Below are 15546 nucleotides of genomic sequence, written 5' to 3' on the forward strand. Positions count from 1 at the left end.
CAGACATTTTTTGATGCAAAAAGTATACAAGAAAATAAAATATACAATACTTGCACTCAATTTGTATCAGGACATGAAATGGACGAAGAAGTTGTTTTCCTCCAATCCCAGAACCACCACTCCTCCCTATGTGATGGTAACTAGTGATGAGCGAACGTGCTTGGATAAGGTGTTATCTGACCATGCTCGGGTGCAATGGAGAAGACATGGAAGAGATATTTACATCAAAGATTTCCTTGAATTTATTTTTCCCCCCAGTCTCCATTTTTGGAGCCAAAAGGACTATGAACCCAATATTGCATTATATCTGTATTACGTCACAAAATATTTTAACAATCTTTTTCAGAACAGAAATATCAATTCCTGAAAGCAAATCAGGAGACAACGACCAGGGCTGTGGAGTCGGAGGTTTGGCTTAACGATTCTACAGCCCTGATAACCAGTACAATTAAAAAAAAAAAAAATTGCCACTAAATCAAAAAAAGGAAGAGCCTTCATGATGTTTTCAAGGTTTTTTTTTTATTGGGAGAAAAAAAAATAAAATTTTTAATGTCTCTAAGCACCTAACAGAAAACAATGGAACACAAGTTAACTTGACAGTAGGTAAACAGACTAGGAACTCCTGAAACGTGTAGCCTTCCGATTAGTTACAGACGTCACCAAAGTATATTCTCCGTAAACAGGAATCTGTTACTGAATAGGGCCGATTATCACGATGAGAAGGACGGGCTGCTGTGGGCGTTTAGAGCAACTTTATAAAGTTTTCAGTATATACAGTGATGGTCGGGCATGGTCTGCCAAACCTGGTTACAGTTAAGAGGCACGTAGGGTGTCAAGGGACCCGGTAAGGATAAAGTTTGCAAAAAAAAGAGAAGGCCACAACACTTCCAAAGTCCAAAGATGACACAGGATCCTTTAAAATAATTGCATATCTAATCGATGCTGCTATCTCCGAGTCCTTTATAGATCTACTTTTCATTAAAGCCTGCCACCAGCAACAAATACGTGCCTAGAGAGTCTTGCAGGACATCCCATAGTGAAGGACACAAAACCATAAAGTGCAGTCTCTTAAATGCCAACACACATTATATTCAGCTCTGTCTCAGCAACACGTAAAACCTAAAACATTTAGTTTCTAAAACATGGGGCAAATGGACGGAGACGGACAAAATTTTTCTAGCCGCCTCCCCATGACCACTCCATAGACTTCTTATCCAATGCACAAAAGGAGGGGTATATTTCTTTGGGGGCATAATATTATGTATAGGAGCTAATGGCAATTCACACTTCTTCCATCTCTATAGATTTATTTCAACCATGGTAAAAAAAATATCAGCATGCAGTCTTCTTCTCCAGAGCTTTACGTTGGGGAACCAAATGTGATGAAGCTTCAGCTGCGGTATAGAAGCATGCGTTCTGCGCAGGTCTGACCCACCAAAGTGGCGTACTGCTTGACAACAGTCTCATCGCTTGGCCCCTTGCGTCTCTTCTTGTAGACGCTGTAAGGCATGACGGTGCGTTTGTGCAAGACTCGAACTCGATTCAACTCTGACAAGTGGTCCTTGTCCCCTGTGAAAGGAAGCAGAGGTGACGTTCACACAAGAGAAAAAAGCAATGGCGGTGAGAATCTCCTTAAACATCTGTACAGAACAAAGACATGAAAAAGCAGGAGTGCCAGAGCAATGTCTGATGGACAGAATGAAAAATGTAATTCTGCACAAGAACATCTGTGGCCCAGCTGGTTTTAAAGAGACCACCTCACATAGCACAATATTAAAGGCCTCTATAGAAAATGAACAGTATTGGGTGACTTTGACCTTGTTAGTGTGAAGTATTAATGAAAATGTCCGCTGATAGGCAAAGTAAAGCCTTTGGGGTAGGAACGCAGGCTAGAAAAATGGTAGGAAAGCAGTCTAGAAAAGCATGTACCTTCTTTAGGATTATCACTAAACCGAGAGTATTTAGAAGACTCGAGCAGCGGTAAACATTTCTCGATAGGCACCCAGGAATAGCTCTCCGGACAAAGAAGTTGGGATGGCTTATATTGACCCTACGAAAGAGAGGAAACGCATGAAGGACGGCACAATAAGAACATGGATTCAATGTTTATCAGGGGGGAAAAATACAGGAACCTATTTAAATGTTAAACAATAAGAACGTTCTCAGACATAATCCAGAGAAAATGCAAAGACCAAGATAAAATAAAAAAAAAAAATGTTTCAACCCATAGCCTACATGGTCCTGGGGTTCGTCCCGCTCTAGTATAATTTTTACTTTTTGACATATCACAAATCCTTAATGTTGGTCTTCTCTTGCTTTTAAACTTACAAGGTAAGCCATCATTACAAGAGGATAGTTTAAATCAGGTTTTCGTGTTCCATGAACATTTATTTTTAAAATTTTTGGCAAATTTTCTTTTTACATATCAATTTGTATTAAATCGTAAAAAAAAAACTATATTTTAAAATTTTCATATTGGCCAGTTTTTTTTCTTTTAGACTCATACTTCCTATTTCAGGAAACAACAAATGTACATGGTCACAGCAGTCAGACACGGAGCCCATTTTTTGTTTTAGGTGTGTAACGACCATGTACAAAAGTCATTATGAAGGGAGAGGGGAGCACCATCAGCTGTGATTAGAGGATCCTGTGTTATCAGCCGAGGTGTTATCTTCAGAGGCAGGATTCTAATGACATAAGGAAACTGCTGTTAACTCTTCCTGAAAGGACAGCAAGTATGGGTCTAAAATGGCCCGGTTAGCAGTGTGAAAGTTGCAAGACTCGTAATTTTGTTTAATTTCTTTTTATAGTAATCATACGAAAAAAACACACACATTTACAAGTATTTAAAAAAAATTATCACACAAAAACTAGACGTAATAGGTTATTTCCTGATGACAATTTCCCTTTAAAGCATAAGATAAAAGGAAGCGGTCGGCTCAACTTGGCACTTTAATGCTTGTGATACCAGTCATGCCCTGCGCTGTTTACTATTCCTTGCATGTACCGGGCATAGGGAAAGAATTGGCCTTTATTTGTCTTTCTTCTCGCCACTGTGGTTGCCATCACTACTCCATTCTTCACACAAATAAGTAACCAGAATTATGTGGATCAACTAGATGGAAGAAACAATCCGACTTCTTACTAACAATATACTGAATGGTCAAACGCACGAAAATGAAGTCAAATTATTTTTCAAAAGAAGTGTAACGCTCCTGAGGAAGGAGTCATTTTATAAATATTGATAAATATTGGTGAAATACGAACAGTCTAAAGTATCCGCATACTGTATTCCTGAAAATAAGTCATTCCGCTTCCAATAGCCCTTGTACACAAGACGGGCCTCTGCACAGATTAGCGCCCCTATACAATCTAATTGATTCAATCCCTATGGGGCAGATTCATTAAAACTGACTTTGCGTACACCAGTTTTACTGAAGTGCTCGCTGGAGAACCCGGTGCCAAATTCATGAAGAGGTGCGTGCTACTTAAATGGGTATTCCCATCTCTAAGATCCTACTCCAATCTGTAGGTGTAATAATAATATTAGCAAATACCTCCAATTAGAAATGTAGTATAGTTCTTCTGCTTGGCTATGTCTCTTTCCTCATGTGCAGGCATTGCAGTACTTTTAAATATCCATGAAGTCGTAATCATGGATTCCTAAGTCCAGCAATGCCTACTCGAGGAAAGACAAGGCGAATCAGAAAAACTATACATGTTTAATGGGAGGTATTTGCTAATATATTATCACACCTACTACATATTGGGATAGGATGTCTGTCATTGGAATATCCCTTTAAAGGGAACCTGTCAAGTGAAAAAAAAAAAAAAAACACTTAACCTGCAGATGTGGGGTTAATCTTAGCATTTTGAACCTGCCCGGCGTCTGCGCCGAGAGCCCCACTGCTGGGAGGAAATGAACTTCATTCCTCCCGGCAGCGTTCAGGTTCCAGTCACGAGCCGGCCGCTGCGCAAGTTCAGTCACTGCTCTGTATACTGGTAGCGGCGGCTGTAGCCGAGCCCTCCACACTGACTGACAGCAGCTCAGCATTAGGGCCGGCTGTCAGTGAGTGCAGGGGGCACAGATACAGTTGCCGCTCTCTATACTCAGAGCAGTGACTGAAGCAAAGCTCCAGTGACTGAAACCGGAACACTACTGAGAGGTACAAAGTTCATTTACTCCCAGCAGCGGGGGTCTATGTGCCGCTGCTGAGCATGTTCACAACCCTGACAACCTGCAGATTAACCCCATATCTGAGGGTTGGTAGCATTTTTTTCACGTGACCGGTTTCCTTTTATGAATTTGGCCCATCTTCTCAGAAGTGCACCTCACCAGAAATACTACCCTGGACAGGCATGGGGATAGCAATTACAGTAAACAAAATATTTGGAATTATAATGAACTGGATAGCCGGCTGTAGCCACGCCCCCTCCCCAGATCCACCCATTTGGGCGGAGCTACTTGAAAATGGCATGAAAAGAATTCTAATCTGGGCAAACATCACTGTGAAGGAAGGGGGAGGAGGGGAGCAGTGAAATCACCTATGTGATGTTGGATCTTGTGATATCTACTGAATATAGCGATGTTGCTTTTCATTTTAATCCAACCTCTGATGATAACGGGACTGCTGAAAAGTCAAAGATAGAACAGGACGTGTGAGTCTAGCATGTGGGCTAGTGGCCAGTGTGAAAGATCCAAGATTTACTTTTTTTTTTTTTTTAATATACAGTATAGATGGTGATATGGGAAAAAAAATCAATATAATTGTTTTATAAATTTAAAATGAAAATCTTGTTTAAAAATTAAGTTATTCACCGAAGGTCACTCCTCTTAATCGGTATTTCCTTTCAGAATGTCAATTCTCTGCATTTCACATCCCCAGTCACTACCAACAAAATTATTACTACTAAAAACACCACTAGGGAAAACGTATACAAAAATAGTATGATTATTTCAAATGTGTCAGCCCCCCAAAACTACCTCTTAGGACTTCATCCGTATGTGTTGCAGACACTTTCTGACAAGGGGGAATGGCTTTGCTGGAAATTGGGGTTGCTTTGCAAATTTCTGAAGCAAAATAAGCCCCCTAATACATGGTGTAAACTCAGATTAGACAGTCCAACGATGCACTAAATTAGTTTATCAGCATGAGATACTGATAATTTTGGCAATTTTAACACTGTCTCGTTAAGGCTGGGACGACTTGGCAGCTTTAGACTTGACACTTGCCGCATGGCTAAAGATTGCAAAATGTCACCGCTACATCTCAGCGCAATACAAGCAAATGGGCAACCTCGAGGATTTTGTGGCTGAAAAGCTGCAGAAAAACCTAATGTTATTGAAATTTTTGCAACTTGCATGTCGCAGACGAAGTACCCTTGGGGGGGGTCGAAGGATGACCTCAATCAACTTGTACTGCGTTGCAATGTAGCAGTGACAGCAATATTCAGCCACACGACACGCATCACCAATTAACAGCCTCAAATTAACAGTATTGATAATTATGCCCCAATGTGCTGTGGCTCATTTAGAAACAAGAGGGACAGGTGCATGACTAAGGAAGCGCCTGGTGAATCCTTAACCATCAATCCCACCTCTCAGGTTTGCTATGTATCAGTCTTGCAGTATGCAGTATATGCAGAGACTTCAAGTCGTAATCCGTTCTAAAAGGAAAATAACAATGGGAGTCACAGCCGTGAGGAACCAAAATGGCTTAAAATAGGCGTGTCTGGATCCCCATCGATCCCAAGAATGAGGCACCATTAGCACCAGTAACGCGTTTCTGCTCTCTTACAGGTTTTGCCTCGGCCTCAGAAATCTCCCTCCCCCAGCAGATCGGTGACATGCCATGTTATTACAAGAATTTGATTTAATAATACATTTATTAAAAAGGTCTCAAATATTGCCGATTTCCAGAAGTGATTGTCTGTATAGAAATGAAAACTAAGGAATTTCCATATTAAGATCTGAAAGTTGTTTTTGACAGATTTAAAGAGCTGATAAAACACCTCTGGAAAAAAGCAGCTTTGAGAATTAAGACCAGTATTTCAGAATATTTCCTGGCACGCGCAGTGTATTTACGGTTTTATTCCACAGAAAAGGTGCACAAAAATAGCTTCCATAATTGCCGTGATTTTCTGCTACGGAAAAAAGCTACTGAAACACAAATGTGATACTCACCCAGGGGACCACACACAATTCTTCTCTCAGAAGGCTTGGTGGTTATTAAGTGCTGCATTGCCTCGGTGCTAAAAGATCCCGATCTCAGCCCAACTCGAGACAAGGTCAAATATGACCGAGTACATCCCAATCATCAAAGACCATTGGTGGCTCATTTGGTTTACTATTAGGTTGGCGGACAGAGACATCTCCCATGGAGGCTAGTGCAAGTGGAACGTGTGACTTTTATATTAATCGATATACAATAGTATAACTATACAATAGTTTTAAACAGTGTAACCTTGGGGGTGGACTGGCTCTTCTTAACCTCTTAGAGATGGAGCCAATTTTGTCCTTCCTGGCCAGGTCAAATTTTTGAAATCCGAACGCTGCAACGTATCCCAGTTTTTTCATGACGCATTGTACTTTATGTTAAGTGGTAAATTTAGGTCGATGTTTTAACAATTTGTCAAAATTTTGGAAGTTCATCATACTACAACAAAATTATTAATAAATAACATTTCCCATAAGTCTAATTTACATCTACATCATTTTTCAAACATATTTTGTTAGGATGTTAGAAGGGTTAAAAGTTTGGCAGCAATTTTTCATTTTTTCAAATACCGTATATACTCGAGTATAAGCCGAGAATTTCAGCCCATTTTTTTAGGCTGAAATTGCCCCTCTCGGCTTATACTCGAGTCATTCCCAAGGGGTCGGCAGGGGAGGGGGAGCGGCAGCTGTCTAATAATACTCTCCTGCTCCTGGCGCTGTCCCTGCAGCTGGTTCCCGGGCGCTGACAGCTTCTTCCTGTAGTGAGCAGTCACATGGTACCGCTCATTACAGTAATGAACATGTACCAGACTCCACTCCCATAGGGGTGGAGCCGCATATTCATTACTGTAATGAGCGGTACCATGTGACCGCTCACTACAGGAAGAAGCTGCCGGCGCCGGGAAACAGACGTGCAGGGACCGCGTCAGGAGCAGGTGAGTATAACGCAGTGCGTGATATTCACCTGTTCCCCGTTCCACCGCCAACGTGTCTTCTCCGTCCTCTGCAGTGACGCTCAGTTCAGAGGGCGTGATGATGCGATTAGTGTGCGCCGCCCTCTGTCTAACAGTCAGTGCAGAGGACGCGGAAGACACAGCGGCGCCCATCGGTGGAAAGGGGAGCAGGTAAATATAGCAAGTGCCGGGGGCCCGAGAGGTGAGTATGTCTTTTTTTTTTTTTTTTTTTTTTAAATCGCAGCAACAGCATATGGGGCAAATGTCTGTATGGAGCATCCTATGGGGCCATGTGCAGCATTATATGGGGCAAATATCTGTATGGGGCCATGTGCAGCATTATATGGGGCAAATATCTGTATGGGGCCATGAACAGAATTATATTGGGCAAATATCTCTATGGAGCATCTTATGAGGCCATAATCAGCATTTGTGGAGTATTATATGGGACAAATGTCTGTATGGAGCATCTTATGGGGCCATATTAAACATTTGTGCAGCATTGTATGGGGCGTATTTTGTATGGAGCATTATATGGGGCCCATCATGAACTGTATGGAGCATTATATGGGGCTCCTGATTCAATATGGATATTCAAAAACACTTAACCTACTGAGGTCTCAATTTTACTTTTATTGGTATCTATTTTTATTTTTGACATTTACCGGTAGCTGCTGCATTTCCCACCCTAGGCTTATACTCGAGTCATTAAGTTTTCACAGCTTTTTGTGGCAAAATTAGGGGTCTCGGCTTATACTCGGGTCAGCTTATACTCGAGTATATACGGTACATTTACATAACCTGTTTCTTTAGGGACCTATTCAGATTTAAATGGACTTTGAGGGGCCTATATATTGGAAATGCCCCAAAACTGATACCAATTTAAAAACTGCACCCCTCAAATACTTCAAAACTGCTGTTAGCATTAATTTCTGTGTAGCATCTGAAGGGTTTAAAAATTTCCTAAGTGGAAGAAAAATAAATTTAACTAGGGATAGCACTACAAAATGGAACACAATTTGCTACCCAGTTTCTTCAGAGCGTGCGGATGCCCCACGTGATCGGAATCCTCTGTTTCTTCACACAGCAGGGCTCGTAGAGGAAGGAGACCCATTTGAATTTTGAAACACATTTGGATGAAACACAGTGGCTTGCAAAAATATTCACTCCACTGGCATTTTTTGTGTTTTGCTACCTCACAACCTGGAATTAAAATAGTTTTTTTTTTTAGGGTTTGCATCAGTTCATGGAAAGAACATGCCTATACAACTGTGAACATTTGGTTTTCTTTCTATTGTGAAGCAAACAACAAAATAGGACAAAATACCGTATTTTTCCGACCATAAGACGCACTTTTTTCCCTCCAAATTTGGGAGGAAAGTGTGGGTGCGTCTTATGGTACGGATGTAGCATGTGGGGAGGGGGGCAGCAGTGAGTGGGATCGCACTGTTATCCCACTTCAGGATGTCCCTGCTGCCCAGAATCAGCCCTGGAGAAACCATGTGCTCCCGATGATTAAGTGCAGTGAATATTCATTAGCGGCTCCCCGCCCACCTATCAGCTGAGCAGTGAGCCTGGAGCAGCAAATGCTTAAGCAGGGACACACATGGCTTCTCCAGCGCTGATTCCTGCAGCAGCTGGGCAGGTCTGTGTGTCCGGGGGAGAGGAGGCAGCAGCAGGGGCCAGAGGAGAGAGGAGATCGCTGCATAGTACCTGCCTGCCATGCTGGACGCTGAGTTCTGTGCAGGAGGACCTGTGATGATGTCAGGAGTGGGCGGGCTGGAGCATCACATGGCAGCTCAGAGCCCTCCCTCTTCTTGACATCATCACAGGTCCTTCAGGCTCTCCAGTCTCCACTAGAATCTGCAGCTGCTCTGTGTGCAGTCATGGGACGCTCCAGCTTTAACCTCACCACAGTGTGGCTGGCTGCCACAATTAAGAGGTTAGTCTTTACAAAACACAATAAAGCACTCTGCCACTCCTTTGGTGAACTATAACTCCCAGCATGTCATAGGATCTGCAGGACATGCTGGGAGTTATAGTTCTCCCATGGGATTTTAAAGCAGCACTCCAGTGTTATTTTGCAGTGCTGGAGTGGTGCTTTAAATATAAGCCCTGTGCCCCCATTCTTATACTCACCCTCCAGCATCTTCATATAGTGCTCTACAGACACCACACTGGTCCCGCAGCTTCCAACAAAATAACATACTATTATATATAATAACACCACATATAATAGTATGTCATTTATGTTATTAAATATTTTACCACATTTTTTAGCTTCAAATATTTTTTTTCCCTATTTTCCACCTCTAAAACCTGGGTGCGCCTTATAGTCCGGTGCGTCTTATAGTCCGAAAAATACGGTAACTGAAAACTTCAGTGTGCATAACTATTCCCCCCCCCCTAAAGTCAGTACTTTGTAGAGCCTCTATTTGCTGCAATTACAACTGCAGCTCACTTTGCATGAGTCTATGAAGTTAACACATCTTGCCACTGGGATTTTTGCCCATTCCTCAAGGCAAAACTGCTCCAGCTCCTTTAAGTTAGATGGTTTCCTCTGGTGAACAGCAATCAAGTCAGACCACAGATTCTCGATTAGATTAAGGTCTGGGCTGTGACTCTGCCACTCCAAAACATTTACACATTTCCCCTTAAACCTCTCGAGTATTGCGACAGCAGAATGCTTTGGGTCATTGTCTTGTTGGAAAGTGAACCTCCATCCCAGCCTCAAATCACTGACAAACAGGTTTTGCTCAAGAATATCCCTGTATTTCGCATCATCCATTTTCCCTGTCCCTGTTGCCGAATAATACCTCCACAGCATGATGTTGCCACCACGTTTCACTGTGGGGATGATGTCCTTGGGGTGATGAGCTGTGCTGGTTTGGTGCCAGACAGTGTTTACCTTGGTGGTCAAAAATGTAAAATGTAAATTTTGATCTCCTCTGACCACAACACCTTCCTCCATACATTTTGGGAATGTCCCACGTCTTTTGGCAAACTGAAAATGAGCCTTACAATTTTTGCGTGGAAGTAGATGCTTTTTTCTGCCCACTCTTCCATAAAGGCCTCCTCTATGGAGTGTACGGCTTATTGTGGTCCGATGGACAGATACTCCAGTCTCTGCTTGGGAACTCTGCAGCTCCTTCAGGGTCACCTTTGGTCTCTGTGCTTCCTTTCTGATTAATGCCCTCGTTGCCAGAGCTGAGTGTTTGGTGGGCGTCACTCTTGGTTGGTATGTTGTGGTACCATGTTCTTTCCATATGAAGATAAATGGATTTGAAGGTGCTCCGAGGGATCATCAGAGATTGTGTGTGTGTGTGTGCGCGCGTGCGTACATACATACATACATACATACACATACACACACATACATATTTTATAACCCAACCATGACTTCTACTTCTCAACACCTTTGTCCCTGACTTTTTGGAGATCTCCTTGGTCTTAATGGTGCTGTTTGGTTAGTGGTGCTTCTTTCTTAACCCATTAACCAGAGGAATTTTTGGTTTTGCTTTTTCACTTTTTGCTCCCCTTCCTGCTGGAGCCATAACTTTTTCATTTTTTGATCAAAATGGACATGTGAGGGTTTGTTTTTTTGCGGGACCAAATGTGTTTTTGAACGACATCATTGGTTTTACCATGTCATGTACTCGAAAACGGGAAAAAAACTCCAAGTGCTGTGAAATTGCAAAAAAACTGCAATCCAATTTTTTTTTTTTTCCACTAAATGCTAAAGCTGACCGGCCATTATGATTCTCCAGGTCATTATGAGTTCATAGACACCAAACATGTCTGGGTTCTTTTTTAAGTGGTGCAAAAAAAAATTCCAACGTTTCTTTTTAAAAAAAAAAAATTGTGCCTTTTGCAAGCGGAGCTGACTTTTTTAAATGATACAATTTTGGTCCAGATACATTCTTTTGATTGCCCTTTATTGCATTTCAATGCAATGTTGAGGCGACCAAAAAACCCCCCCAAATTCTGGTGTTTGGACTTTCTCGTTACGTCGTTTAGCGATTGGGTTAATATTGATTGGGTTTCATATTGATAGATTAGCCGATTCTGAACGCGGCGATACCAATTGTGTGGTTTTTTATTTATTTTATTTTGAATGGGGCAAAACAGCTAACATGCTGGAAAAGATGTGAGCTCAGCGACGGAGCCAGCATCAAAGGGAGGGAGTCTGACATCGGCGTACTATTACGCCCGATGTCGGAAAAGGGGTTATTGATGTTGTGGCCTTTCAGAAAAGGTAATGTGTAAATAATAACAGACCACATGACACTTAGATTGCACACAGGTGGACTTCCTTTCACTAAGCATGTGACTTATGAAGGTAATTGCTTGCACCAGATATTTTTAGGGGATTCATAACCTAAGGGGTGAAATACACTGCTCAAAAAAATAAAGGGAACACTTAAAACAACAGAATCTAACTCCAAGTCAAATCAAACTTCTGTGAAATCAAACTATCCACTTAGGAAGCAACACTGTTTGACAATCAATTTCACATGCTGTTGTGCAACTGGAATAGACAATAGATGGAAATTATTGGCAATTATCAAGACACTCAATAAAGGAGTGGTTCTGCAGGTGGGGACCACAGACCACAGCTCAGTACCAATGCTTTCTGGCTGATGTTTTGGTCACTTTTGAATGTTGGTTGTGCTTTCACACTCGTGGTAGCATGAGACGGACTCTACAACCCACACAAGAGGCTCAGGTAGTGCAGCTCATCCAGGATGGCACATCAATGCGAGCTGTGGCAAGAAGGTTTGCTGTGACTGTCAGCATAGTATCCAGAGGCTGGAGGCACTACCAGGAGACAGGCCAGTACACCAGGAGATGTGGAGGGGACCGTAGGAGGGCAACAACCTAGCAGCAGGACCGCTATCTCAGTCTTTGTGCAAGGAGGAACAGGAGGAGCACTGCCAGTGCTGTTATGATCTGGTGGCCTAGGAGCAGCATGAGACGGACTCTGGAGAAGGTGGTCCCTGTACTGACCGCAAACCCTGAACCTAGCAGCGTAACTAGAAGTAGCCGTGGGGGGTACCCAACACTCCCTAGACCCCTCGGCACAGCCCAAGATCTAACTACCCCTAAAGACAGAAACAGGAAACCTATCTTGCCTCAGAGAAAATCCCCAAAAGATAGCCCTCCACAAATATTGACTGTGAGAGGAGAGGGAAATAACATACGCAGATATGAAATCAGATTTTAGCATAGGAGGCCATACTAGCTAAAAAGAAAGAATAGAACAGAGTACTATGCGGTCAGTATAAAAACACTAGAAAATATCCACCGCAGAAAATACGGATCACCACATCTGACTAAAGACATGGGGGGTATATCTGCATCTCCAGAGAAATAGCTAGGCTGCAAAAAATCCTTCACAGACTAAGCTGGACAAGACAAAAACATGAAAAAGCACATAACTATAAGGTCCACTGCAGGTGGACAGCAAAAACAAAGCCAGGACTTATCTTTGTAGAAAAGCACAGCAAACTGGAGAGACCAGCAGGGAAGTGAATCCTTCCAGAACAATGGACAACTGGCACTGACTAAAGGATCCTGCAAAGCTATATACTCCAGTCAGTTTTGCAATTAGTAGATACACCTGTCCACTCCTGCAGTCCAGGCACAACTGCATTACCCTCTACAACCACCGGAGGGAGCCCAAAAGCTGAATTCACAACACAGTGCCCTGCAAAATGACCTCCAGCAGGCCTCAAATGTGCATGTGTCTGCACAAACGGTTAGAAACAGACTCCATGAGGATGGTCTAAGTGCCTGACGCCCACAGATGGGGGTTGTGCTCACAGCCCAACACCGTGCAAGACGCTTGGCACTTGCAACAGAACACCAGGATTGGCAAATTCGCCACTGGCGCCTTGTGCTCTTCACAGATGAAAGCAGGTTCACTGCGCACATGTGACAGACGCAACAGTCTGGAGATGCCGTGGAGAGTGATCTGCTGCCTGCAACATACTTCAGCATGACCGGTTTTGGTAGTGGGTCAGTAATGGTGTGGGGTGGCATTTCTTTGGAGGGTTGCACAGCCCTCCATGTGCTCGCCAGAGGTAGCCTAACTGCCATTATGTACCGAGATGAGATCCTCAGACCCCTTGTGAGACCATATGCTGGTGCGGTTGGCCATGGTTTCCTCCTAGTGCAGGACAATGCCAGACCTCATGCGGCTGGAGTGTGTCAGCAGTTTCTGCAAGATGAAGGCATTGAAGCTATGGACTGGCTCGCCCATTCCCCAGACCTGAATCTGATTGAACACATCTGGGACATCATGTCTCGCACTAGCCACCAACGTCACGTTGCATCACAGACTGTCAAGGAGTTGGCAGATGCTTTAATCCACGTCTGGGAGGAGATCCCTCATGAGACCATCCGCCGCCTCATCAGGAGCATGCCCAGGCTTTGTAGGGAGGTCATACAGGTACTTGGTGGCCACACACACAACTGAGCATCATTTCCTTGTCTTGAGGCATTTCCATTGAAGTTGGATCAGCCTGTAATTTGATTTTCCACTTTGATTTTGAATATCATTCCAAATTCAGACCTCCATAGGATATTAATTTTGTTTTACATTGATCATTTTTATGTTTTATTCTTCTCAACGCATTCCACTATGTAATGAATAAAGATTTGCAACTGGAATATTTAATTCAGAGACATCTATGATGAGGGATTTTAGTGTTCCCTTTATTTTTTGAGCAGTGTACATATGCACACAGGACTGTGGAGTCGGAATCAGAGTCGGTGTCGATTTTGCTGGAGTCAGAGTTGGTATAAAATGGACCGACTCCTACAATATATAATAAATTGGGTTCATTGAATTTTTTCACAAGAATTTGGAAAAGTTAGAAAATGTCCTATAAATTTATGTCCTGTTCCTAATCTAAGAATCTCAGCTTTTAGTAGAGATGAATCTGTGCTGCACTTTATGTACATGCTCAGTAGTTAGGCAGGGCTGTGGTGTGTGAGTCGTGGAGTCAGGGAAAAGGAGTCGTCATAGTTTGCACAGCCCTGTATGCACATGCCAATTTTTAGTTATTTGATCCCATAAATTAATTTATGCCTATATTTCTCTGACTTCATCAATTTAGACTGGTGTTGATTCACGACGCACAAATATTTAAACATGTTTTATCTTTTATCACCAAGGCTTTGTTTTTAGTGGCAAAACAGCTTTTTGTGTAGTTTTTTTTTTACTTTATTACATATTGTATGTATCTTTTTTTTTTTTTTTTTTTACTTTTCCACTTAGTCCTACCGTGGGACATGAATATTTTTACTTTGATCACAGCAGCTATTAAGGGTACTTAGGCTATGCGAACACGTTGCAGATCCACAGCGGGTTTGACGGGTTTTTTCATGCGTTGTACAGTACCATGTAAACGTATGGAAAACAAAATTCGCAGTGCACATGCTGCGGAAAAAACCGTGTGGAAACAGCGGTGTTTTTCTCCGCAGCATATCAATTCTTTTCCGGATTCCGCAGTGGTTTACACCTGCTCCATAATAGGAATTCACAGGTGTAAAACCGCAGGAGGAATCCACACAAAAACCGCAGTAAATCCACGGGTAATCCAGTGTGGTTTACCTGCAGATTTTGCAAAAACAGTGCGGAAAAAATCCGTACACCAATCCGCAACGTATGCACATAGCCTTACTCCTCAGCGACACTTTTTAAAGGCGCTGAGAAATAATTGTATAGCGCCCCCCAGCATTGGAAAATCTCTGGGGTCTCAGCTCCCGCATACTTGTGCACCCAATGCAAACTGGAGAAGTGAGCACTTGTGCTCAACACTAATGGCGACATTCAATATGACAAACTAATGTTATCAATTCGGTGTCGCACCTATGGGTTCAATATGCTCAATACCACTGGATAAAATCCTTGAGGGGTATGGTTTCCAAAATGGGGGCACTTGGGGGGGTTCAGATAGACTGGGTGGACAGCAGTGTTAGCAGCCTCTCCTCACCAGCCCTGGTATCTCCAGTATTAGATCATATGGACAGGGTGGACAGCAGTGTGAGCAGCCTCTTCTTACCTCAGCACCCCTGGTATCTCCAGTATTAGATAATGTAGACAGGGTGGGCAGCAGTGTGAGCAGCCTCTTCTTACCCTAGCACCTATGATATTCCTACATGTGAAGGAGGGTGGAGCTTTCTACTGCACATGCTCACACGCACCTGTGATAATACTCTAGTGAAACAAGGCGGTGGCAATTTTAATTCTACAGTCATTATTTTTCTAGGCAACACGATTGTGATTTGCTAATTAAATATATTTAGGAATTGAAAATAATATTGCTGTTAGTTACTTATTTTTTTCTACATCCAGAAAACCCATCTAAG

At 42.7% G+C, this 15546-nt stretch overlaps 1 protein-coding gene across 6 annotated transcripts in view; it reads right to left on the reverse strand.

The window, feature by feature from the left end:
• Positions 1–497: 497 nt before the first annotated feature.
• The window catches only part of ATE1 (arginyltransferase 1), a 137113-nt gene continuing 122064 nt past the window's right edge, over positions 498–15546 (reverse strand). For all 6 annotated transcript variants that reach the window (XM_069753665.1, XM_069753668.1, XM_069753664.1 and 3 more), the window contains 2 exons: positions 1930–2050; positions 498–1569 (listed from right to left, as the gene is read on the reverse strand). In XM_069753665.1, the coding sequence (XP_069609766.1) occupies positions 1391–1569; positions 1930–2050 (300 nt within the window). In that variant the 3' untranslated portion in view covers positions 498–1390. The remainder of the gene's footprint in view (positions 1570–1929; positions 2051–15546) is intronic.

This window comes from Ranitomeya imitator, chromosome 2 (assembly GCF_032444005.1).
Source record: "Ranitomeya imitator isolate aRanImi1 chromosome 2, aRanImi1.pri, whole genome shotgun sequence".
Taxonomy (NCBI): Eukaryota; Metazoa; Chordata; class Amphibia; order Anura; family Dendrobatidae; genus Ranitomeya; species Ranitomeya imitator.